The following is a 27,441-nucleotide window of genomic DNA, read 5'->3' as shown; positions in this document are numbered from 1 at the left end:
GCCCAGTGCTGGGTCTTTTGGGAAGGAAAGAGCAGACAAGGGTTCCAGACACAAGGCAAAAGTCTCCTTTACTCACCCCTGAGGTGGCCCTGGTGTTGGATGTGTTCGCCAGCAATGGAAAGTATGTATGAGATCCTTGGGTCTCTAGCAGGTTCTGGAAGGGGGAGTTCAGCCAGGGGAAGGAGGGAGGGAAAGAGAAAGGGAGAAAGGGAGGCCGAACTCTACCACCTTTCCGGGTTTTGGCACCAGAAATGTAAGGTCAGCCGAGAGAAAGGATGAGCAGACCCAAAGTCAGGCAAGCAAGCTTTATTGGGCTGCTTGGCTGCTCCGCCACAGTTAGAGGAGGCAGCCCCGCTTACAGACTATAGCAGGTTTTTATAGGGCCAGAACCAGATCGGGGTGGGGGAGCTGAGTCAGGGGTGCAGGTGTCTTGTCTGCATCCTGGAGATGTTTTTTGCCAGCTTTGTTATGCGAGGTGAACAGACATGTTAACCGCATCCTGTAACTGGAGGGGTCAGTGAAGGGGGGGTTTGTCTTTTGCCCTGGGGTAGCTGTGCGGAGAGTGCAAGGGACTGTATTGTAAGGCCTGTGGGAGGGGAAGGGAACGGTCTGATCAGGGTGACCCTAACAGAAGAGTATTATTCTAAATAACTATCTCATAATTCACTTACAAGTATATAAAACAACCACAAAGAGCCTCTCTACCAAGATTTTACTCACGCATCTTACATTTCAGTGTCTTTCACCTTTCATGGACAAGCATATCAGTGATGCACACCTAATAGAAAGGAATTTCTCATATCTCTGATGCCGCAACAATTGACCATGTGTTTTCACAACACACTAGAAATGAAGACACAGCATCAACTGATTTGAGAATTGAATGACATCAATATTCGCTTTTCAAAAATTTAACATTTTTTCAATGCAAAAAAAGTATATTTTGAATGTAATTATAACTCTACAAAAACTGTCTCATCCTCCTTTTAAACTTAAATATGAATGATCTGTTTTAAGTCGAGATGTCTCTGTAGACTCAACACAGGGATTCAGTGTCATTTCCGAACGTGTCCGTGCCCTATTCCTTTCTCCTTCAAATCCTCCAGTGTTTACTTAAATTGGATTTTGCTTTTTTTCCCATTTACTGTATTTGCAAAATATCTTTTAGTAAGAACTCTAGTGTTTTCTAAGCTATCATTTTTGAACAAATGTTATTTCACATTTATGACATTTGTTGAGTTTCTCTACAAATTTTCTGAAAGTTTAAGCAACTGATGCAAGTCTTCCATCTAGTATAAAATATAATTGCAACATTTTTTTCAGAAGAAATACTCTTGTGTGCTCTGGAGACTTATATTTCATGAAAGGTCTTTCAACAGTCATTACATTTATAATAACTTTATTAAGTCTGAACTCTGATGTAAAGTAGGATGTGAGCAGATACTAACGGCTTTGCCTAGTTTTATATTTGTTAATTTTTTTCTCAAGTATGAATGCTTTCATGTGCAGTCAGGTGTGAGAACTGGGTGAAGGCTTTGCCACACTTTTCACACTTGTAGGGTTTCTCTCCAGTATGAATTCTCTTATGTACAATAAGGTTTGAGGACTGGGTAAAGTTCTTTCCACATTCTTCACATTTGTAGGGTTTCTCTCCAGTATGGGTTTTCTTATGCTTGCTAATGTCTGAGAACCACATAAAGACTCTGCCACATTCTTCACATTTGTAGGGTTTCTCTCCAGTATGAATTCTCTTGTGTACAATAAGGTTGGAGGACTGGGTAAAGTTTTTTCCACATTCGTCACATTTGTAGGGTTTCTCTCCAGTATGGGTTTTCTTATGCTTAGTGAGGTCTGATAACTGCTTAAAGATGTTGCCACATTCTTCACACGTGTAGGGTTTTTCTTCAGAATGAGTTCTCTTATGGTTAGAAAGGCTTGAGCAAGTTCTGAAGACTTTCCCACATTCTTCACATTGGTAGGGTTTCTCTCCGGTGTGAATCCTCCTGTGTTCACTGAGGTGTGAGGACTGCGTATAGGCTTTCCCACATTCGTCACATTTGTATGGTTTCTCACCAGTGTGAATTCTCTTATGCTTAGTAAGGTCTGAGAACCATTTGAAGATGCTGTCACATTCCTCACATTTGAAAGGTTTCCCTCCAATCTCACTTCTCTGGTGTTTGGAAGGATTTGGGCCGTGGTTAAAACCTTTGTACCATGTTTCACATTTGGAGAGTTTCTCTCCAGCAAGAATCATCTGTTGATTAGAAAGGCTTGAGCAAGAGATAAAGACACTGCTGCACTCTTCATATTTGCAGGGTTTTTCCTCAGCACCATGCTCATGTTCAGTAAGGTGGGAGCACTGGTTAAATACTTTGCCAAATTCTTCACATCTGTAATGTTCCCCTCTGGTGTAAATTCTATTTTTAGTAAGGACTGAGCAAGTTTTAACGACGTTGTCACATTCTTGACACTTGTAAGGTTTCTCTCCAGTGTCAATGTTCTCATGTTCAGTAAAGTGTGAGCACTGGATAAAGGTTTTGCCACATTCTCCACATTTTTGGAATTTTTTTCCAGTATGAATTTTCTGATGTTCAGTTAGGAATGAGAACATTTGAAAGGATTTGCCACATTCTTGACATTTGAAATGTTTCTCTCCAGTATTACTTATATTATGTCTATGTACATTTGAAAAGTTATCAAAGATTTTAACATATTTATTACATTGAAAGATTTTGCTATGGGTGGTTGATGAACATTGGTTAAGTCCATTATAATCTTTTTGCAACTTATACTCATCTAAACTTCTCCAGTCTTTCCTTAAATGTGAATTATCAAGGCCACAATTTCCATATCCTCTCAGTATTGTTTTTGGGAATGCATCTTGTATGCCCTGCTCTGGCAAAACGTCTTGGGTAAAATGAGAAGACATAGCTGAAAAAAAAATAAATAAAAGTTAACTGACTTACTAGACACAGATGAATATATTTTATGAATCTAATCTATAAAATAATGCCAAGTACCTTAGCAAAATGGCATAAAAATACCACAGGCCCTAATTTCTGTATAAACATATAAATGTAACAATACCTAGTGAGAAAATGCATCTGAACTCTAAAAACCACTTCACACTTTGCAGCACCCCAGGTGAGCACAATGCTAAGAGCCACATAAGAAGAAAAAAAGTTTGTTACATTTACCCACTACAGCCCCTGCTCCTCCACAGTATAGCATAATGGCTTTAAGAGTATACCCTCAACTCCTGGCTTCTCCTTCAAAAGAGAAAGAAAGTACTGGCACAAGTGTTTTTACTTTTGGCCTTTTGAAACTTTGGCAAAGACTGGTTTCTGCCCCCCATGACACAGAGTGCTGAGAGAAATGGTGGTACTCTGAGTGACAGGTTGGGTCTGCTGAGACTGAAAGGAAATACCCGTGATAGCAGTAGGAAGGCTGCAGCAGCAGCACCAGGCAACAAGTGTATTGTGTGATTACAGGGCACTACGAAGAAACCTGACAAACCCTCTTTAACTGAAAAATACACACACAATTCCACACAAGACACATCCCAGAACAGGCTTAAGAGGCCTCTAGAATCTGGGCCAATTTGTTTTAGACAAGCCCAGGAGAAAGCCACATTATAAAGGTTGTGATAGGAGGCTTTTTGTTAATACCTGAATCTCAGTCAAAGATGACATGTACAAAGTATTAGGGTCACACGGTGCAATCAAAGAAATAAAAAAAAAGTTCAGAAATCACCCTAAAACGACGGAGATGCATAAATTAACTGAAAAAAATAAAATTACCACTTGAGTAATGCTCAATGAGTAAAAATGGGAAAATAGAAAACTAAGTAAAATTAGGAAAATAAGGATACCAGTAAAAAGACATAAAGTATGAAAAACAGACTGAGAAACAGAGGTATGAAAGGAAATAATTACTGAGAAATTCTCAAAAGAAAAAAGTATAAAAAAATCAAGAAGCTCAACACATCAACTAGTATAAACAAAAAGAGACATAAGACACATTATAACCACAGTTTCCAAAGTCAAAGGAGAAAAGAATCCTGAAAGCAGCAAGTGAAAAGCAAGGTACATGCTCTTAGGAGATTACCAGTGAATTTGTCCACAGAAACCTTGAGGCTAGGCTGGCCACGGTGGTTCACACCTGTAATCCCAGCACTTTGGGAGGCTGAGGTGGGCAGATCGCTTGAGCGCAGGAGTTCGAGACAAGCCTGAGTAGCATGGTGAAATCCCATCTCTACAAAAAATACAAAAAAATTAGCTGTGTATGCTGTTGTGCACTTGTAGTCCCAACTACACAGAAGGCTGGGGTGGGAGAATCACCTGAGCCTGGGAAGTTGAGGCTGCAGTGAGCCGTGATCACACCACTGCACTCCAGCCTGAGTGACAGAGTAAATCCCTGTCTCAAAAAGTATAACCTGAAGCAAGAAGGGAATTGGATGAGATAGTCTAATTGCTGAACACAAAACTTCCAAGCAAGAATAATACAACCAGTGTCCTACAAAATCATAAAAAATAAAGACTTTTTAACACAACCAAGGGCTATCTTACCACTACACATGTCAAATAAGAAATGGTAAAAGGAGTCCTTTCCGTTGAAAATAATGTGATGCTAGAAAATAATATATAATCATATCAAAATAAATATATGGAAAAGATACGCATATACAGAAAAATAAAATTCTGTGGTACTATAATGATGGTGCAGAAATCACTTTTAATTATTATCTAAAATTTGAAAGATGAAAGTAGAAAAATAATCATAAATATCTGTTAATGGATATACAACATTAAATGACTTAGTGATATCAGCAACAAAGTTGAGGGCAGATTTAATAAGAAAGAATTTTTGTATACAACTAAAGTTAAGTATTTACCAGTGTGAAATATCTTGTTGTAACTTTAAGATGTTTTATATAATTTCCATGGTAACCACAAAGAAAATATCTATAAGACACACAAAAGAAAATTAAAAAAGAGTCAAAGTTTATTACACAAAGTACAAGACACAAAAAAGAAAGAGAGAAAGAAAAAGCTACAAGAATCAAGTAAAAAAAAATACAATGGCTAAAGTACATCTTTTCATTTCAGTAAATTGCTTATTTAGGAACTAAACTACTCAATCAAAAGGCATATGCTAAATAATTTAAAACCAAACCAAGATCAAACTATAGCTGACGTACAAGAGATTCACTTGAGATCAATGACAAAAAGAGACTGAAAGTGGCAAGATGGAAATAGACATTTCATGCAAATGTTAATGAAATGAGAGCAGAAGAGGTTACAATTATATTATGCAAAATACATCTTAAGTCAAAAAATGTCATACTTCATAAAACATACTTTAAGTCAGAGCTCACAAAAAACAAGAACAAAAAACAATAACAGAAGGGAGAACGAACTGGGAACCTATGTCAGGCGTGGGTGCATATTCGTATATATATTTAGGTATTGAAGTAACTTCCTATTATATTGCTGTTTCTTGCTTCAATTTTGAAAGTTCTTTATAAACAAATAATTATAGCATCAAAGCAAGAAACAGCAATATAATAGTGGCATACTTCTACAACCTACTTTCAGTAATGAATAATAAAGCAAGACTTAATAATTGTAGCGAGGACTTGAAAGCACTACAAAACAATTCCACCTCACAGACATAGAGAGAACACTCCACACAACACAGCAGGAGACACACTCTTCCCAAGAGCTCAGAAAACATTCTCCAGGATAGGCCACCTGTTAAACAAATAAATAAGTCTTAACAAATTTCAAAAAATTGAAGTCTTCTGCATTACTATATATGACCAAAATGAAATGAAACTGGAAATAACAAAGAAAAACAAAAAAAATTCACAAATATATGGAAATTAAACAACACATTTGAGCATGCTCTTGTTCAAAGGTTGAAATACTTAATATTGCAAAGATATTCACGCTGTCCAATGCAATCTACAAACTCCATGCAATCTCTTTCAGATTTTGAATCCTCTTTTTGCAGAAATAAAAGCAACAACCTAAAAATCCTAAGACATCTCAAGGAACTGTAAAGCACCCAACAATTTTCAAACAGAGGAACAATGTTGGAGATATCACACTGATTTCAAAACACATTACAATGCGACCATAATTAAAACAGTTTAGTACTGGTATAAAGGCAGACAAATAGACCAATAAAACAGAATGTAGCACAGATTTAAAAATAAAACACAGAAAAATAAAACTGTAAGACAAATATAATAGCTAAAATATGGGATTTATTGAACACCATGATCTAAACCAATATATTCATGAAAGAAGTCTTACAAAAAATACATAGCAGAAAAGCAGTAGAGGCATTATTTGAAGAAAAAAAGGTTAACTTTCCAAATTTCAGTATCATAAAAATGTTACTAACCAAGAACACTTGATCTAGAATAATTTCACTTCAAAAGAACAAGGGGAAAATAAATACTTTCCAAAATAAATAAGAAGATGAGGGTGTTCACCACCACCAGTACAGTTCTACAAGAAATGCTAAAGGTTGGGTAAGCATGGTGGCTCATGCCCATAATACCAGCTTTGGGTGGGCCAAGGCAGGAGGATTACTTGAGGTCAGGAGTTAGGAATTAGCCTGGTCAACATAGCAAGACCCAATCTCTACGAAATACAGAAAAAATACTCAAAAGACTTCATGGTCTTAAAAAAGATAATGATGCTAGACAGCATTATAAAACTATATGAAAATATAAAACTCTCCATTAAAGGCATATAAGCAGATATATAATACTTTACTATCATAATGATGGTGTAAAAAATTCAAAATTCTGCTATAATATCTGAAAAAATATCTGCATAAATCTTTGCTATCAGACACAAAATATATAATAATTTGTTACATTAACAGCACACTGGAGGGTGTTACAGTTTTTGTATTCAATGAAGTTGTGAGATTAAAATCTGTATTTATAACTTTCAGGTGTTTTACGTACTCTCCAGTTTTCAAGGTGATCACAAAGAAAATACCTATATAAGGTCTGCAAAACACAATGAGAAAAGAATGAAAGCATGTCCACACAAAATCAACAAAACCAACGATGAAGACAGTCAAAGAGGAAATGAGGGATAACATATCTACAAGAAACACAGAAAACAGTAACAATCAAGATGGTAATAGTAACTTCATTTCCTTCAGAAATTATTTTAAATATAAATTAACCTACTTATTGAACAGAAATAAAATAGCTGAACTGATTGAGAACAATATGCTAGCTACAAAAGACTCTAGCCTTAAATAGTAAAATAGGCTGAAAGTAAGAATAAAAAAAAATTCCATGCAATTAGTAACCACAATCAGGTGGTGGGGTGGTTATCCTTATATTAGACACAATACACTGTAAGTCAAAACTGTCACAGGAGATAAAGATTAATAGCATGTAATGGCAAAATGCGTCCATTAACCAGGAACCTGTAACTGTTTATCCATCTATATTTATACCTAACATCAGGGCTGCCAGATATATAAAGCAAATATGGAGAGAAGTGAAGCAAGACGTACACAGCAATACAATAATTATCGACTCTAAGACCCCATTTTCAATACAGAATAGAAAATTACACAGAAGATCAATAAGAAAGCTTGGGCAACATTACAGACCAAATCAACTTAACAGACATGTATAGAACTCTCCAGTCCAAAGAAGCAGAATACACAATATTCTCAAATACACATAGTGCATTCTGTTACAACAAATAACAACTCTTAAAGATGAAAGTCTCATGACATGTTTTCTAACCAAAATGTAATAAAACTAGAAATCAAAAGCAAAAGTAAAACTGGCAATGCCAAAAATGTATGGAAATTAAACACCCTTGAACATACACATTCTTGCTCAACGGTCAGATAATTTAGTTTTTTAAAGATGTCAATACTGCCCACACTAATGTACACATTCAATGTAATCTCTACCAAATTCCCAAAGCTACTTTTTGATTTTTTAATCCTAAAATTAGTTTAAGAACAATAACTAGTCAAAATTCTTTGAAAAGAACAAAGAGGCATTACACTTTCTGATTTTAAAACATATAAAGAGCTACGAAAATAAAAACAATGTGGTAATGATACAAAGACAGATAACTAAATGATGAAACAAAGCAGAGAGCCCAAAATAAACACTTGTGGATAAAATCAAGTAATTTTCCACAAGGTATCCATGACCACACAATGGAGAAAAGAGTCCTTTCAACAAATGGTGTTAAAAACTAGATATCTACATGGAAAAATGAAGTGATATCTTTTCCTTGCACCATATACAAAAATATTTTAAATGAAAAACATGAAAATAGAATAGGCCAGGCATGGTGGCTCCTGCCTGTAATCCCAGCACTTTGGGAGGCCGAGGCGGGCGGATCACGAGGTCAGGAAATCGAGACCATCCTGGCCAACATGGTGAAACCCCATCTCTACTAAAAAAAATACAAAAAATGAGCCAGTTGTGGTGGCGGGTGCCTGTAGTCCCAGCTACTGAGGAGGCCGAGGCAGGAGAATGGCGTGAACCCAGGAGGTGGAGCTTGCAGTGAGCAGAGATCGCGCCACTGCACTCCAGCCTGGGTGACAGAGCGAGACTCCATCTCAAAAAAAAAAAAAAAAAAAAAAAAAAAAAAAGAGAGAGAATAAAACTCTTAGAAGAAAATATAGGAGAGCAAATGCATAAGCAACAAAAGAACAGAAAAACTGAACTACATCAACTTCAAACTTTCTGCAAATCAAAGAAAACAATGAGTGAAGTGAAAATACCACCTAAGAAATGGATAAAAATCACACATTTGATAGGACTTACTATTCAGAGTATATAAGGAACTTTTACAACTAAACAGCAAAAATTGAATAACTTGATTTAAAAATAGATGAAGGACTAACTGAAATCTTTCCAAAAAAGATATGGAAACGCCCAACAAGCCTTGAATGAATGCTCAAATTACTAATTTGTAGAGAAATGCAAAACAAAATCACAATTAAGATATTTCCTCACACCTATTAGAATGCCACTGTAAAAAAAAAAAATTCAGATCTGTCAAGGATGTGAAGACATTGAAAACCACATAACCTGCCGGTAGGAAAGAAAGGATAGAGCCATGATGAAAGATAGCACCTGGAACCCCAGCACTTTGGGAGACTGAGGCGGGTGGATCACTTGAGCCCAGTAGTCTGAGACCAGCCTGGGCAACATGGCAAAACCCTGTCTCTATTAAAAACATAAAAGTTAGCCAGGCGTGGTGGTGTGCACCTGTAGTTCCAGGTCCTCGGGAGGCTGAAGTGGGAAGAAGGCTCAAGCCCAGGAGGCAGAGGTTGCAGTGAGCTGAGATGGCACCACTGCACTACAGCCTGGGTGATAGAGTGAAACTCTGTTTAAAAAAAAAAAAAAAAAAAAAAAAAGCATAAATGTTCTTCAAAAAATTAAAAATGGAATTATATCATCCAGCAATCCCATTTCTGGATCTATATCAAAAGTATACAAAGCAACTCAGGACTTAGAAGAGATATTTGCACACCCATTTGTATTGTACCACTATTCAGAAAAGTCAAATGAGGGAAGCCTCAAGTGATGAACACACACAAAAGATGTGGTATATACATACAAGGAATATTATTCAACCATAAAAACAGTAACATGGAATTACAAAACACTGAGATGTTAGTCATAAAATCTGCTATGAAACATTGATGTACCATTATAAAAGAATTTGCCTAGATAACTACAATATTCAACTGTGACTGTGTAATCATGAAAAATAGGTATTTTCAATCACTGGCATGCAGTGTACGGCAGTAAAATTTCACAGAAAATGCACTACAATCATTAATAAAAGACTCTACTGAGAACATTTTAATGACTAAGAGATACTAAAGATAATTTTTATTATATGTTTACTATACTGATGCTATTCTTATGCAAAATAAAAATGCTGCCATCCAACTTTTAGAAGCAAGGAATAGCCTTATATTTCTAAATAAAGAGAAAAATATAAATTATGTAAAATATGGTGAGTCACTGATATATAAAATAAGTATCTGGGAATAAATCATATTACTATTTATATACAGATTGAAGAAATAGGATAATTTAATAAATATGGAGTGCTTGCCAGGCGCGGTGGTTCATGCCTGTAATCCTGACACTTCGGGAGGCCGAGGCGGGCAGATCACCTGAGGTTGGGAGTTTGAGGCCAGCCTGACCAACATGGACAAACCCTGTCTCTACTAAAAATACAAAAAATTAGCCAGGCGTGGTGGTGCATGCCTGTGCGTAAATCCCAGCTACTCGGAGGCTGAGGCAGGAGAATCGCTTGAACCTGGGAGGTGGAGGTTGCAGTGAGCCGAGATCACGCCATTGCACTCCAGCCTGGGTAACAAGAGCAAAATTCTATCTCAAAATAAACAAACAAACAAATAGCGCTTAGTAAATAATTTAATTCAGACATGTTAATTCTAGCATATTGTTCTGCATATTAGAATTTGAAATAAGAGATAAATTTGAAATGGAACAAAAAAGAAAGTGAAAATGTACAGGAAAGTGACATAGAAAAATGGTGACATAGGTGGACCCTGGGTTATATATGCCCCCATGGCAACAAAAATGTGTCAGTCTTCTGTGTACAAAAATGCCTTTCCAAGAGAATCAGGCACCACAGCTCATGCCTATAATCCCAACTATTCAGGACCTCGGGGTGAGAGGCTCACTTCAGGCCAGAAGTTCAGAACCAGCCTGGGTGACAGAGAGACCTCATCTCAAAAAAATGCCTTTGAGAGAGCTTTGTAATCCAGGGAGGGGGTTGTAAAATTCTGCTAAAGACCAAGACTATAGATTCAATAAACTTCTTATCAAATTCCAGTGGCCTTTTTCACAGTAATGAAAATAGAATTCTAAAATTTATATGGAATTACAATAGACTTGGCATAGCCAAAGCAATCTATAGGAAAAAGAACAAGGCAAGAGGCATAATATTTTCTGATTTCAAGCGACATTTTAAGACTACAGTAGTAAGAACAGGATGGTATGTGAACAGAGAAGAAAACTGCCACAGAGACCAATGGGACAGAACGGAGAGCCCAGAATGAAACTCATGCATATCCACTTAACTTAATCTTTCACAAGTGCACAAAGAATATACAATACAGACAGTATAGTCTCTTCAACACTTGGTCCTGGAGAAACAGAATATCTGCAATCAAAATAATGAAATACCCATTTTTCTTACACCATACTCAAAAATTAACTTGAAATCAAGCCTTAAATGTAAAATATGTATCCTTAAAAACTCTGAGAGAAAACCTCTTTGATATTGGTCTTGGCAATCATTTTTTAGATACGACACCAAAAGTACAGCAACAAAAGTAAATATAAACAAACTGGAGTGCATTAAGCTAAAAAGCTTCTGATGCCAAAGACAATTTACAATCAAACTTTTGGATACTAGGATGGCTAATATCAAAAATAAGTAATATATTAGGGCTGTGCAAAAGTAATTGTGGTTTTTGCCTTCTAAATAGTCAGAAATATTCTTACTTTTGCGCCAACCTAATAACAATGTTGATAAGGATGTAAAGAAAAAACAATTCTGAACACTCAGAGTTCTCAACTGGTAGAGTCATTATGAAAACCAGGGCAGGGGGGCGTTATTTAAAAGTTAAAAAAAGATAAACCTACCCTATAATGCAACAATCCCACTTCTGTGTATATAATAACTGAAGGGAATAAAAGCAGCATCTTGAAGAATTATCTGCTCCCTCATGTTCACTGCAGCATTATTCACAATTGTCAAGATACAAAGACAAGCTAAATGTTTGTGGATGCTGAATGGATGAAGAAAATGTGATATAAATAGACAATAGAATATTACTCAGCCATAAAAAAGGAATGAAATCCTGTCATTCAACAACATGGATGACCCTGAAGGACATGATGCTAAATAAACTCAACCAGGCCCCAAAGACAGAGACTGCACGTTCCCCCTCAGATGTGGAATCTGTCATGGCTGAACTCACAGGAGCAGAGGACAATGGCAGTTGCCAGGGCCTGGAGTTGGGGATAATGAGCTGTTGTTCAAAAGGTACAAACTTTCAATTGTAAGATGAGTAAGTTTGGGGAATCTAATGAGTAGCTTTATGAATACTAATAATAATCTTTTGTATGCTTAAAATTTCCAACAGTAGACATTAACTGTTCTCACTACAAGAAAAGGTAATTACGTGAAGTGATAGATTTGTTCCTCGATATGATTGCACTAATTATTTCACAATGTATACACATATCAAATTATTACATTGTACACAATAGATACACAATTTATATTTCTAAAATAATCTGTTACACATATGCCCATATAGACACATTATATATGTGTGTGTGTATATATGAATGGATAAAGAAAATATGATTTAAATAGACAACAGAATATTAATCCAGCATAAAAAAGAATGAAATCTTATCGTTTCAAAAGGATGTTGATATATGATATATACACACATATATGATATATACACACACATATATACACACATATATACATACACATACATAAATACATACATATGAATGACACAGTCCTGATAAGCCTCATACTAAAAAAGAAGAAATTATAAAATGATACTATTATAACTATTACAGTTGGGAGTTAGGGAATATAAAGTTTAAATGACCAACCTCAGCTCATACTAAAAAAAAAAAATAAAATTTTGAAGTAAAATAACACTAGATTATCTGATATTTGGGCAGATCCTAGTGTTCGGAGAAAACTGCTGAGTATACATTTCTGTAGACTCCAATCTGAAACCTCTGTAGGATACGAAATCATAAAGCAGAAAGCAGACAACATCTGTTTACGGGACTTTTGGGATTTCTGAACCAAACACTATCACCACGCCTCTCGCACACTTCAGACATGATGCAAAGGAAATCAAAAGACATTTAACAGAGTTTCTCAAAAATAGGTAGGTACGGGCATGTTCCCAAAAGCAGTGGTGGAGCACGCCATGAGACCACACAGGCCCTTACTCATCAGGAGGAGGACTCTGATTTTTACTGTCACCCTTATAAAGGAAGATCACTAAACAGGAAGCAGAGTCTATAGAAAATTTAAGAGAATGAGACAGAAGACACTCCTAGGAGACAGCAAGAGAAAGACACCCAGGCTCTCAGAAACCATCTCCACTAGGGCAGAGCTTCCTAAACCACATTTTAAGGTCTGGCTTCCTCCTCGACCTCTGGACCTCTCACCTGGGTTACCTGCTTCGTTCACTCCCACCCACCTGGATGTCCGTCTACTGCCTCCTGTCTCTTCACATTCCAAGGCTCTTTTCTTTGCTCTAAGCAGGTGATCAGGCCTGGCTTAGAGACAGTGAGACCTGTTTTATTAGAAAAAAGTGACATTACTCTTGCTGAAATTCTCCAATTACCAACCTTGTACTATGCTTAGTAGAGTGAACATTATAGAAGATTCTAGAAAATTAATCCCAAAATTATGCTTCCTGATATAACCTTTAGAATATTCGGTAAGTATTTTAAACCTGTGGGTTCTTAGTTTCACCACTCAGTACTGCTGAAATAAAAAACTGGTGGTGGAAATTTGACTTTAAGTTGTGGGCAACAATATTTCATGCCACTGAATTTCTGGAATTATCACTAGAGTGAAAGATACAGATCAGCTGAAAAAAAAGGAAGGTTTATGTCAAGATGAACCACATTTTGAAGATTTTTTTTTTTTTTTTACATTAACAATTCCCCATGTTTTTCTTAAAAGCAGGGATCTGAAACTCATTCATGCAACGCAGAAACTCCCAAAAAACATTCTGCAAAGGAACGAAAGGAACTCTTTAGGGCATATGAGGAACTACATATTGAAGTTATCCTCACCAATGGAGAACAAGTTTCTGTAGTTCTCCAACATCACATCCCTGTACAAATTCTGCTGAGCAAGGTCCAGGCATTTCCACTCCTCCAGGGAGAATTCTATGGCCACATCCCTGAATGTCAACAGTGTCTGAAGAAGAAACAACAACAATAACCAATAGTTACCAAGTGGCTTTGGGCAGAGTTCTTAACTTGATTCAAGGTGAAATGAGCGAGTGAAGAGAACTGGTTCTGACTTATACAAGCAACTGGAATTATACAATAAGGTAATTTTTAGCACAAGAATATTCTCTAACTGAGGAAAGAGAATTGCCTAAGATCCATGTAAGCAGTGTACAATGTGATACTCTTCTGGATGATAAAGTATAAAATTAAGGGCATCAACAAAGGCATGTCCATTTTTGAGTGCTACATTTACATCACATGAATAAGGTGTGTATATTTCTCAGGTGGAAAAGTCATGGTGAGTTAGAAGCTGCCTCTCCAATTCTCATGTGTCCAATAAACTAGAGCTCTTGTGCAGATTTTGCTTCAGGAAATCGGAGGTCAAGCCTGAGTTTCCGAATTTCTAACGCACTTGCCAGTGATGCCAGTTCTTTGGGCCCAAGGACAATATTTTGTCAAAAATCCTGTAAGTGGCAGAGCCTGGGTCTATCCCAGTTTTTCTAAACCATAAAGAGAGATGAGATTCTTCATCTTCTAAAGCAAGGCATATGCAAAAAGAATCTAAGAAGCAAAGACCTTTCAGATTAAATGTGATTATTTATGCACATTAATTAGTAAATCTCCTCAAGGTACTCAAAGAGAAAAAAATAAACTCTATACTGGAAAATCTGTCAGAGAGCTCTTTAACCAACTGAATAAAACTAGTATCAACTGTAATAGGACAGATTTTTATCATGTGCCAATGCACAGAGAAGGACATATTACTGGTGTGATACTGGCCAAAAGGTCAATTATAATCTGAACTGAATCATACTGAAACCTTAGTGTTATGCAAAGTTCAAGACACAAATAAACATCTCCCGTGTTCTGACAAATAAATATCTCCCAGGTTCTGACAAATATCTCCCAGGTATTGCGGGATCTGGCCAGCAGCCCACAATGCAATGGGGCTCTTTCCCAGGTAGATTGGCAGGTCGAGAAATAAAAGACACAAGATAGTGAAAGCTGGGTCCAGGGGGGTCACCGCCTTCTGGTCCTGCGATGCTGCCAATGCACTGGATATACCAGCATTAACTATTAAGTTTAGTGAGGGTGGGGGTAGGTTAGTGAGGGATTTAGGGTTGTTTGATTATGAGGTGACATGGTCACATGGGAATGAAGTAATTCTTTAACATAACATCGGTATGTAGAAGTACAGTATACAGAGATAAGAATTTACAATATAGTGTGTGCATCAGCAATTTCTAACAGAGCCTTAAAACAGAAACACAGTCTATCTATAACCTATGATTAGCAAGATATTAATCAGCAGTAGTAATTGCAGCAGAAGCTGGCTGCAAACAATCAATGGAAGCAGGACGTGAAACTAGACAACTGGTTAGACCAGAAATTCTCAGAAGGGAGTATGCCTTCACCCTAAAGAGACCTAGAACAGCCGTGGCAGGATAAGGGCCTTTCGAGCCCTATCTTGTCCATATGAACAGGCACCCCTCATGCGTCCGTTTATAGGCTCTCCACAAGGGTCGCATTCCACTCCCAGAGCTATGAACATCTGCTTTTCTGGGATAGGAATCTTGGTGATGTGAAACCTCCCTGACTGCACGCCCATTCATAGGCTCTCTGCAAGGGGAAGCACATCACACACTGTTGGCTCATTCTAGCAGCCCAGCCTGGCATTGCCTTTACACAATCCTGCATGCAATTTTGTATTTACGATAATTAGGAGCATTTCGTCTTTTATTCCATAGCAATAGTTTCAGGGGGTCTCCCAAACCCAGGTTCTGACAAATATCTCCCAGGTTCTGACAAATATCTCCCAGGTTTTGACAAATATCTCCCAGGTTCTGACAAATACCTCCCAGGTTCTGACAAATAAATATCTCCCAGGTTCTGACAAATACCTCCCAGGTTCTGACACATAAATATCTCCCAGGTTCTGACAAATATCTCCCAGGTTCTGACAAATAATCTCCCAGGTTCTGAGAAATAAATATCTCCCAGGTTCTGACAAATAAATATCTCTTAGTTTCTGACAAATATCTCCCAGGTTCTGACAAATAAACATCTCTCAGGTTCTGACAAATAAACATCTCCCAGGTTCTGACAAGTATCTCCCAGGTTCTGACAAACACCTCCCAGGTTCTGACAAATAAACATCTCCCAGGTTCTGACAAATAAACATCTCCCAGGTTCTGACAAATAAATATCTCCCAGGTTCTGACAAATATCTCCCAGGTTCTGACAAATATCTCCCAGATTCTGACAAATATCTCCCAAATTCTGACAAATATCTCCCAGGTTCTGTAATCTCTTTTCTTTTGTCTTGAGACAGAGTCTCACTCTGTAGCCCAGACTGGAGTGCAGTGGCATGATCTCGGCTCACTGCTACCTCTACCTCCCTGGTTAAGGCAATTCTCATCCCTCAGCCTCTGGAGTAGCTGGAACTACCTACATGGGCCACTACGCTTGGCTAATTTTTCTATTTTTTTAGTAGAGACAGGGTTTCACCACGTTGGCCAGGTGGGTCTCGAACTCCTGGCCTCAAGTGATCTGCCCGCCTAGGCCTCCCAAAGTGTTAGGATTACAGGCGTGAGCCACTGTGCCCAGCAGTAATCTCTAATAGTGTATTAAAAGTCTTTCTTTAGCATTCTAAAAAGCAAGTGTCTCTTCATTTTTCTCTTTTCCAGAATGCTCTGAGTTATTCTGGGCAATAAATGTCATCTGGTTTAAATGTTTATTTTCTTAGTCCTGTTCTGCATGCAGCTTATGGAGCATTCAGATGAAACCTAAATAGTGCACGTTTCCCTTCTTTGCTGACATCCAAAAACCGCACCCCATCCTCAAGGGGAATCCTGGGTATCCACACGTTCAGTGCCACAAAGTGAATGTTTTTAATACTGCAGGTCATAAAGTCATGGTGAGAATTCTTCATGGCATATAAGAAGTCAAGGTGAAGATGACAGAGAGACAGCTTTGGTATATAGAAAACAAAATATTTTCAGAGACCCTTCATTATTATAAGAAAAAAAAGTAGTCGAAACAAACTTATTATGCAGAAACATCACAAGTAGAGAAGTAAAGGCTTCCAAATTCTAAACATGTGACATTTCAAGAGCAAAAGTGGACACAACCCCTGACCTGAGATGCATTTACCTGAGTACCAGCCATTTCTTTCTCTTTCTCCTGCTTCTCTGGGATTTCCTCTTAGGAAAGATTCTCTGGACAAAGCACACCTGCATCGTGAGAATATGCCTTTAAAGGTGTCAGCACAACCCCTTCACCTGCTACCACCACACCCATCAACAGAAAGACCTAGAAATACAGAAAAAGTCCATGCTTTTCTGTTCTTTAAAAAGAGATTCAGGAAAAGTAACCTTCTACATGGAGATCAAAATGTGTTCTCTCTTCCTGCTCTCAGGTTCCCTCCCCTGCTAAACAACAGCAATTCTGCTTCGGCAATTGGAGTATAAGCTGCACTGAGCTGGCCTCTGAAACCTAGGCAAAGAAGGCCCTGTGACCTCCCTTTGGAACCAAGGCTGAGCTCAATCATACAAATGCATCTGAAACCCCCATCACTGATTCTGGCCACATCTTAGAATCCCATGAGGCATGTGATTTAAACAGCACTGGTGCTTCCACCCAAACCAATAGGCAGAATCTGTGGGGGCAAAGATGAGGGCCTTTTTTTGAGTTGTCCATGTGATTTAATTAGAAGCCAGGCTGAGAACCATTTAGCTAAACCTTGCTTCTCAAGCTTCAATGTGCATATGAATCTTTTAGTAATTTTGGCCCCACTCTGAGTCATGAGATTCTGAAGAATTCAAAGGGGTTCATGGGTTGGATTTTTAACAGTTCTGCCATTAATGGTGATGCTGCTCCCCCAAGACTTGTGATCATTAACACTCAGCTAAAGAAAGCAGCTCCAGCACAGTCTGTTACACCCAACCCTGTGACCACAACATAAGTTCTTCTGGTGCAAATGGAGACAGCCAATCTCTATTCTGAAAGATTACATTATTTCCTGGCTCTTTAAAGTTTTCCAGGGCTGGAGAAGGAAGCAATGTCTGAGTCTGTCTGCATTTGGAAAACAATGTGTACACATGTATGAATGCAGTGTTTATTAAGCAGGCCCTGGGTGCTCGGAAGTATGTGACAGCACTGTGCTGGGCACCTCACGTCATGTGAGTTAATCCTCATCACACCCTGGGTGATGGAACCAAGTGTCCTGCAACTCTCAAGATACAGACGGAGGGCCCAGGCTTTGTGGTTCTTCTTCTATTTTCCTATCATTAACTTTTTAAAAGTGTAGTGATAAAAGCTCCATACAGACCAATGGAAGGGATACAGAGAGGATGAAGTATAGTGCAGAGGCACTTTCCATTGTTGTGTTTATCTTCACTTTCTTGTGGCTTGTGAAGCAACTATTAGACCCACAGGACTGAGAAACAGGTTGCTGGATGCGATGTCTCTAAAAGCACTGGTGTTAGTAAAAAAGAAAAAAATTAAGGCTCCAAAATAGAGAGTTCTGTGATCCCATTTATCTGCTTTGGGGTTTCCGAAAATTCTGTGTATCAGTTCCAGAGAGGCAGCAGGAGTCAAACTCTGATTTAACTCTGTAGTTAAACCCCAAACTCTGATTTAACTCTGTAGTTAAACCCAAAACTCTGATTTAACTCTGTAGTTAAACCCCAAACTCTGATTTAACTCTGTAGTTAAACCCAAAACTCTGATTTAACTCTGTAGTTAACTCTGTCAGGGGAGAGTCCAGGGTGAGGCCAGACCTGGACGAGGCTCAGAGGAGGGGAGTCTGGGCATGTCTGGGCAGGGAGAGGGCCTTCGCAGGATTCTGCTCTCTATGCTACTAGAGTATTTACAATTCTGTTTTTCCTAAAACTGCCCCCTCAAAAATTTAAATCCCAGGGTTGGTATAATTTTAATCTATGTTAGCCACTTCCCTGTCTATTTTATAATATAAAATAACAAGCAATTTAACCAAAACCATTAGGGTTTTCTAGGACATATATGGTAGAAGCTAAATATTTATTTTTAGCCGGGCAAAAGCAAGAGAAATAATACCAACACCACATTTTCTGTCTGAATATCCCTTCAATGTGACATCAGAACTCACAACAACCACATCAGGAAAATGGCCCAAATGAAGCCGAAGTCCCTTTGACCACTCCTTTCTTCATGCTGACCCCAAGATGCTGAATTCAATGATTTATCCAGTTATTGGAAATGGAAAGTTTCTGGCTTGTAGGGACCATGGCTGCCTTCTCTGTTTTCCTAATGGCTACAAAAGATGGAATCAATTAGTTTATCAGTTTGAATCTCCAGATCTCATTTTTGTTTTTTACTCAAGTACCAGAAAACTGGAGTAATTCCCATGTGGATAACACGGAGGTTTCTTCTCTGAGGGGAGGAACAAACCCTGGGTGTCTCATTTCTCTTATTCTACGACAGAAGCACAGATAGACCATTTTGTCAGCCTGAGCCCCGTCTGCACAGTGCACCCCCGAATGTCCGAAAGACACCAGGCGCTGGTTAGAGAGTTCCTGGTGACCCTGCACGGATGCCCTCTATGGCCACCCAGGCAGGAGAGACGCAGGCTGATTGTGAGCAGAAAATGGAAAAATTTGGGAGTGAATTTTCTTTGGATATTAAATATAAATATGTCAGTATGAAAACTTTAATATACTAGTCATGATGTATGTGGTATTTAAAAATTCTCTGTAATTTTAATTCAGTTAAAACACATATTTCAAAAGAATGAATAACATTGGTATTAAAATTACTGTTTAAGAGATTTTTCTGAAATAAATACTGTGCGTTTATATTCATATTATTGTAGAAAATACTGTTTAATTTAAATGGATGCAAGTTGTCTACTAAAAACGACACATAACTATGATAGTTATGCCTAAGTAAGAAATAGAAAGAAAGGTATAGCTGCAAACCCCACGGTCCAGCTGACACACTGAGCTGTCCTTGCTTTGGCAGTGTGCGTCCTTCAGCCTCTAGACCTGAAGCAATCACCTTGGATGACCGGCTTTCTGTCAAAGGCACTTGGCATCCTTTACCCTTCCTCCTTCCGTATCGCTGAGCTTAATCCTATGCTGTGTGCTCTTAAAATCAGCTTCATTCCACGCAAATCTGTGTCTACTTTAAAAGACTGAAAATGGAAAAAAATAAATATTTGCCAAATTAAAAACAAAAACTAAGCAATGGTTCTCAGGTCCTAAATGAAGACAATCCTGAATTAAAAAGAATGACAAAAGACTTATTTAGCTGTTTAAATGACTTACATGTATTTCAAAACAGCAGAGAAAACATTTACATGTTAAAGTGTCCTAAAGTAAATTCTTTCAGAAACGGGAGAAGAAAACAATCTTTTTCCTTATTTTCAAGTCAGAGAATTAAGCCTCTTATTTCTAATTTGTATTTGTTCCTGCAAAAGCCAGGTCTAGGGCCATGGACCTGAAATTCTGAACATCTTAATTTCAGCAAGCAGTGGATTCAGGCACTGAAGGGGTGGCCTTGGGCACATCATGTGCACATAAAAGGGGTTTGTGGGCAAAAAAATTCAAGAGAGAAAGGTGCTCTCAAGGATCCACAGGTGACAGAGTGCAAAGTTGGCGGCAAAACTGGTTGTGCTACAGACAGCGGCCCAGGTGGGGCTACGATCCGACTGACAGCGGCCCAGGTGGAGCTACGATCCGATCCGACTGGCAGCAGCCCAGGTGGGGCTACGATCCGACTGACAGCGGCCCAGGTGGGGCTACGATCCGACTGACAGAGGCCCAGGTGGGGCTATGATCCGACTGACAGTGGCCCAGACGAGGCTATCATCTGACTGACAGCGGCCCAGGTGGGGCTATGATCTGACTGACAGCGGCCCAGGTGGGTCTGACTGAGCGGCCCAGGTGGGCTATGATCTGACTGACAGCGGCCCAGGTGGGGCTATGATCTGACTGACAGCGGCCCAGGTGGGGCTATGATCCGACTGATAGCGGCCCAGGTGGGGCTATGATCCGACTGACAGCGGCCCAGGTGGGGCTACAATCCAACTAACAGCGGCCCAGATAGGGCTATCATATGACTGACAGCAGCCCAGGTGGGGCTATGATGGGACTGACAGCGGCCCAGACGAGGCTATCATCTGACTGACAGCGGCCCAGGTGGGGCTATGATCTGACAGACAGTGGCCCAGGTGGGGCTATGATCTGACCGATCCCTGTGTGCTGCAGGTGGAAGAGATTACAACTGGGTGATCCAGGGGCATGGGTTGGTGGCAGAAGCTGCTCCTGCAGATTCCGTTTCTGGGGGTGAGGATACACCAGGAGTCCTGAAGGCACTTGTGTGGGTTTTGGGAGGGGAAATCTAAAACCAAAGGTGCTGTAGTGAATTCCTGAAGGGGATGCCTAGTCTTTGAAGGGACGCGGGCAAGTCAATGTTCCTAAGTGGGTGGGAATCATGTGATGACAGCTAGGGAGGAGGGTGTCTGCTCTAAGAACTTTTCCTTCTAAGTTATCAGTTCCTTCTCACCCTCAGGGACCTGAAATCACAGGACAATGTGCCATGTGATGGCCTGTGTGCAGAACATAGCCTTGCTTCCCCAGACATCCAGTCTCCCTCCAGCCCAGGCCCCTGTGATGTCTTTCTTCGGACTCCAAATGTGTGGTGTTTGCTAAACACCAAGCAATTCTTCAACACCAACTGAGTGTCTAACTTTTTTTTTTTCTTTTCTTTTCTCTTTTGAGACAGAGTCTTGCTCTGTCACCCAGGCTGGAGTGCAGTGTTGCGATCTTGGCTTACTGCAACCTCCGCCTCCTAGGCTCAAGCAATTCTCATGTCTCAGCCTCCCGGGTGGCTGGGATTACAGATGTGAGTAGCTAGGATTACAGGTATGTGCCACCACGCCCAGTGGTGTGTTTTTAGTAGAGATGGGGTTTCACCATGTTGGCCAGGCTGGTCTCCAACTCCTGGCCTCAAGTGATCCACCTGCCTCGGCCTCCCAAAGTGCTAGGATTATAGGTATGAGCCACTGTGCCCGGCCAAGTGTCTAATTTTAATTCTGACACCACTTAGAGCCAGCCCAGACTCCACAAGTTCAGGGCTCAGTCCCACAACACTGCTCCACTAGAGATGCCAGTCACAAGGCCTGGGTACCCATTTATACTTCTAATACTTATATTTCTGATATCTACTGCCTATAAACTGGGTACTCCCATAGGCTGTCAAGTTCAGTAATTTGATAAAACTACTCAAAGAACTCAGCAAAACACTGTACTTACATTTACTGGTTTACTACAAAAGATACATATCAGCAACAGTGGAACTAACCAGAAGAGCCTCACAGAGCCAGGGAAACGGTGTGGAAGGAGGAGTGCTTAAGGGATTCTGGCCAAAAGCCCCAAGCAGCAGAATTGCTCCCTCTTTGTGTTCTCCAGGAGCAGATGAATGAAGAGAAACCCCTTTCTATTATGACCAGGATGATGCTCCCTTTGTCACCTACCACAGAGCCAGACACAGACTCTCGAAAATCCCCATTTTTTTCTCACAGCTGAACAATTCTGTCTTCAGTGGTCAAAACAAAATACTTCTCTATCCAAATTTGCTAAAATCTCTCTCCTTCCCCCAAGTCCCTGAATTTTGAACTACCCTCAGTCTGAGCCAGCATACGACCCCTCTTCTTGCCCCTCCTAAGAACACACTGATTTCAGAGTAAAATATTCTGGGATCTAGAATCTGGTTTTCCCACCCTCTATCCTGTCTTCCCTCCTCCCTGTAAAAACACAAAAAAGCCCATGTCTGCCTAACTTTTGAGATCCTCAAAGGTATGATAGTTGCTACCTTCTCCCTGTTGCAATCCTCCTTTAGAGTTCAATAACTTCCTACCTAAAGCTAAATTTATTTTATTTGATGAATCTAGAAACAGCCCCAGGATAATAACGATTCCATACCCAGGAAGTCCTCCCCAAGTCCCTTCCATCCCAACTCTAACTGCATCTGCCTGTGGGTCCCCAGTGCTCCCGGGCTCTGTAGCTTCTCTCTGTAGAAAGGCTCCTTCCATGGTTTCTGTGAGCAGTCTGGGGCACCCGCAGGTGAGGCTCCTTGGGAAGCACTAGCTAGGCCAGTGCTTGTCCAATCTTGGCTTCCCTGGGCCGCACTGGAAGAATTGTCTCGGGCCACACATAAAATACACTAATGATAGCTGATGAACTGGAAAAAAAAAAAAAAAAAAAAAAAAAAAAAAAAAAAAAAAAAAAAAACCAAAAAACAAATCACGAAAAAATCTCATAATGTTTTAATAAAGTTTACGAATTTGTGTTGGACCACATTCAAAGCCCAGGACAGCATGTGGCCCAGGCCTGTGGGTTGGACAAGCTTGAGCCAGGCCTTCGATTGCTTTCTTTTGCAGGCTCAATATTGGCCTTAGCTTGGAATGACTGTTCTTGGGCTTCAACTTCCCAATCAGGGTTATCCACTTAGTTTTAAATAAGAAAATATCCAGTGTTGGAAACATCCAACAAAATCACTCAGTTTACAGAAGAAAAGGAAACTGTAAGGCACTTACACTTTCACCTCCACAGAAAAAGCAAAATTATTTATTGCTTTCAGACAATGAACTTGTTGTTTAACTATTTCCATAACAAATCATATAGTAAACAATCATATGTGAACACTTTTAGAAGTGCTAAGTTCCATCTCCTACAACTTAGCATTAAGCTCAGACATCTAGAGAATAGGATATAAAACAGAGATATTCACGACAACAAATTCATCCTGCAAAAAGAGCTCACGTTCTGATGAATCTATGTAATTTACCAAATAATCTACCATAATTTTTTTGTAGAAAATGTAAACATTCTCCACAGCCATCCAAGAAGCATTTTATTTTCCCTGGTAGCATTCCCAAAGCTAAGCCCTGGGATTCTGTTGGAAATCATCTTCCACAAAAGAACAGACCTAAGTAACTTTCTACCCTTAATCACTCTGGAGAAGAAAAAGGTATGTATGACTAGATATTTAACTTTTTTCCTGAAATTGACCTATTTCATGTCCTTTGTAAGTATTTTCTTACCTTTCAAGCTCTACTGATAAAATGTAAATTTACAATTAAAAATCCAAAGTTGCAGTAAGTGAATAAATCATTTCAAGGAGACATAGAGAGTGGTAGCCCAACTGGAACACAGACACAGCTAATGACTTGTGTCAGGTCAGGCTATTCTATTCCTTGGGAGATTCTCTCACCTCCATCCTGTTCACTGAAGTGCTCACTGGCCACCCCGCATGATACACTGCACTGTGCCCCACTGAGTGTCCCAGGTGAATTTTGCTTTACAGGTTTTTCCACCATCTCATGGGGGAGGGTTTTTCTTGCCCTTTGAAACACTCTGTCTCCCTTCACAAATCTGAGAGAGTCCAAAGGGCAGAAATGATTTTGGTCTTTTCCTTCTGACAGCGGCATCTGACTGGCTGATCAGCCATGTGTCTCCAAGGATTGAAAGTTGGGTTGGGTGAAGACAATCTTAATGTCCTAACTGGTTACCTCTTTAGAGGAAGAGTAGACCAGGAGATTTCTCTCAGCCAAGGGCATCCAGCTGCTCCCTGGAGAGGCCACACTTCATACCTCAGGCTGTCTCCTGAGAAATAACCCGGGGCCTGAAATTCACTAGATGCTCCAGCAGACACAGCCATGGTGGGCATCCTGTGTTATCCCTAGACAATACTGAAACTGAGCAAAAAGTCTAGAGGGTGGCTGAGAGCAAATCACCCTGTCAAGTTTCCAAAGTGGAACCTCAAACCAAAGACATTCTGGTAAGGTGTCTGTGCCTAGGGAAAATAAAAAGGAGAGGCACAAAGATTTTTTACAATAGCATCAGGGGATGATTCTCTGCTTTCCTGTCGTGTGGAATGATTACAAACAGAAAACAAATCTCTTGAAAAAAGTGCCCTCCAGGCTGGGCGCGGTGGCTCATGACTGTAATCCCAGCACTTTCAGAGGCCGAGGCAGGAGGATCACATGAGGTCAGGAGTTCAAGATCAGCCTGGCCAACATGGCGAAACCCCGTCTCTAATAAAAATACAAAAATTAGCCGGTGTGGTGGTGCAGGACTGTAATCCCAGCTACTCGGGAGGCTGAGGCAGGATAATTGCTTGAACCCGGGAAGCAGAGGTTGCAGTGAGTGGAGAACACACCACTGCACTCCAGCCTGGGCGATAGAGCAAGACTCCGTCTCAAAAAAAAAAACAAACAAAAAAAAAAACAAAAAAATGCCATCCAATGCATTGTGAAAAAATGATTCATTAAAATACTGTGTCTAAAATTACAGCCAAGGACGAATAGTTAATAATGTTGTGACTCAGAAAGGGGAAGTTAGCATTTGGGAAAGTCTGGAAGGTACAGGAAATTTAGTATTTTACTGCAGGCTAGAGTTAGGCCTGAAGAACAAGGTGGTGGTTTTGAGACCCTGCTTGAAATGCATTTGGAAAATGCAGGGGAAAAACCAGTTTTCTCTGGAGTGTTAAAATAATTAAATAGGCCAGCGGAGTGGCTCACACCTGTAATCCCAGCCCTTTGGGAGGCCGAGGCGGGTGGATCACCTGAGGTCAAGAGTTTGGGACCAGCCTGACCAACATGGTGAAACCTTGTCTCTACTAAAAATACAAAAATTAGCCGGGTGTGGTGGCGCACTTTTGTAATCCCAGCTACTCCGGAGGCTGAGGCAGGAGAATCGCTTGAACCCGGAGGCGGAGGTTGCAGTGAGCCGAGATCGTGCCACTGCACTCTAGCCTGGGCGACAGAGCGAGACTCCATCTCAAAAATAATACTAATAATTAAATAGCAGGCAATCCGACTGAGGTGGCTCTAGTGCCCTGGGTTCTTACGTTAAAAAAAAATTCTAACTCAAATGCGTTTGTTGCAAATGACTATCTTGCAGAAACAAAATTCAGGCTTCGTCAACCACAAATCTCTAATTAACCTCTGATTACTGGACCGGTAAATTTCAGCCTAGATAGCTCAAATCAGGAGATGACGTAACTGTACCGAGCTAATTAATGAATGTGGTTTGCTTCCTCATGCACCTGATAAAAGCCTTTCCTTCAAGGCCGGCTGGTGGGACCGCCAAACCCAAAAAACATGGTTGGGTCCTCTGCCATTCATGAATCGCTCTTTGCTCAAATAAAACTCTTTCACATTTTTGCAAGGACTCCCTGGAGAGAAAGGAGGGACTGGAGCCCCCACGAGCTACAGATCATCCTCTTATGCACAAACCACCCACGGAGTCGGGATTCTCTCTTCCTGACTCACGGAGACGCGGGTCTGCGGGCGAAGAGCTGCCGGGGGGCGATGGCTCTGGGCTTGGGCCAAAGCCGCTTTGCAGGGATGCGCCGGGGAGTGCGGGGCCCGGCCGCCATGGTGCAGTTGGAGGGGCCTCGGGTCCGCGGAGCCCGGAACCCACCCGGGCAGCCCGGTTCCTCCCCGGCAGGTACCGCGGGTTCCAGCCCGCCCCTCCGTGTCTCTCAGGAGGCCTGGCCCCTACACTCACCATCTCCTGGCCTCCAGAGAGCCTGGCGTTTCACTTCTGGATCTCCCGGCGCCTGCGGGTCACACGGCCAACGGTTAGCAGAGGACACAGAGCGGCGGGGACAGGAAGTAGAGCTCTGTCCGGACAAAGGCCCCGCCAGATCCCGGAAGCCGTCCTCTCCTCTCCAGACGTGTGCTTGATTGGACAGTCCCCGCCCCTACTCCTCTGACTGGATAGGGCCTCACGCCCCGCCCCCTCAGGCCCTGAGTGACAGGAGCTGTAATCAGACAATGGGCCGAATGAGAGAGCAAGGACAGGTGCTGGCCGCGGTCTTTTGGAGCAGGGCTTCCTGCCTGCGCTGTCGGGCCCCACCTAGAAGATATTTACATTTCATCTTGTGACTGAGGTTGTGTTCATTTATAAATAATAAATATATGTTATTCACCAATGGAAAGAAAATAATGACAATCATTTTGAATTTTTATATTTTATGGCCTTCCTGGCTTTTGGTCCTTTGAACAGACAGCCTGAAATTTCAAAAAGGAGTCAAGCCTCTAAGAATTAAAATGTGAGCCATGTGTGAATCTTAAATTTTCTAGTAGCCACATTTTAAAGTGCACTAAGAAACAGGTGAAGTTGATTGTAATAATTTAACCCAATATGTAACCATTTTCCTATATGGTCAATATATAATTGGTAAGGAAGCATCTATTTTGGGGTACTAAATCTTTGAAGCTCGCTCTGTATTTTACCTTTTCAGCACATTTCAGTTCAGACCAGCTGTATTCCTGATATTCAACAGCCACACATGATCAATAGCTGCCACACTAAAGTGCAGCT

The 27,441-nt window shown here is 40.3% G+C and overlaps 1 protein-coding gene across 2 annotated transcripts; it reads right to left on the bottom strand.

Moving 5' to 3' along the window:
- Positions 1 to 292: 292 nt before the first annotated feature.
- ZNF195 (zinc finger protein 195) lies at positions 293 to 26,807 on the bottom strand. 2 transcript variants are annotated; one of them, XM_003278036.2, is made up of 6 exons: positions 26,623 to 26,807; positions 17,222 to 17,301; positions 13,907 to 14,033; positions 13,303 to 13,398; positions 4,108 to 4,254; positions 293 to 2,931 (listed from the first exon to the last, which is right to left on the bottom strand). In XM_003278036.2, the coding sequence occupies exons 2-6, from the start codon at positions 17,234 to 17,236 to the stop codon at positions 1,484 to 1,486; spliced, it is 1,833 nt and encodes a 610-aa protein (XP_003278084.2). In that variant the 5' UTR covers positions 17,237 to 17,301; positions 26,623 to 26,807; the 3' UTR covers positions 293 to 1,483. The 2 variants fall into 2 exon arrangements, with proteins under 2 accessions (XP_003278084.2, XP_003278083.2); XM_003278035.4 differs by lacking the exon at positions 17,222 to 17,301 and having other exon boundaries at positions 26,623 to 26,803.
- Between the last annotated feature and the right edge of the window lie 634 nt (positions 26,808 to 27,441).

Source organism: Nomascus leucogenys, chromosome 4 (assembly GCF_006542625.1).
Source record: "Nomascus leucogenys isolate Asia chromosome 4, Asia_NLE_v1, whole genome shotgun sequence".
NCBI classification, from domain to species: domain Eukaryota; kingdom Metazoa; phylum Chordata; class Mammalia; order Primates; family Hylobatidae; genus Nomascus; species Nomascus leucogenys.
Note: the sequence above shows the minus strand (reverse complement) of the source record. Positions and strands in the feature narration are given on the sequence as shown.

Coding starts and splice junctions, on each gene's coding strand:
- ZNF195 (XM_003278036.2), bottom strand. Junction 13,399..13,906: donor CAGAAACTTGTTCTCCATTG/GTGAGGATAACT, acceptor CTAATAAAACAG/GTCTCACTGTCTCTAAGCCA. Junction 4,255..13,302: donor GGCAGTAGACGGACATCCAG/GTGGGTGGGAGT, acceptor TATTTTTTGTAG/AGATGGGATTTCACCATGCT.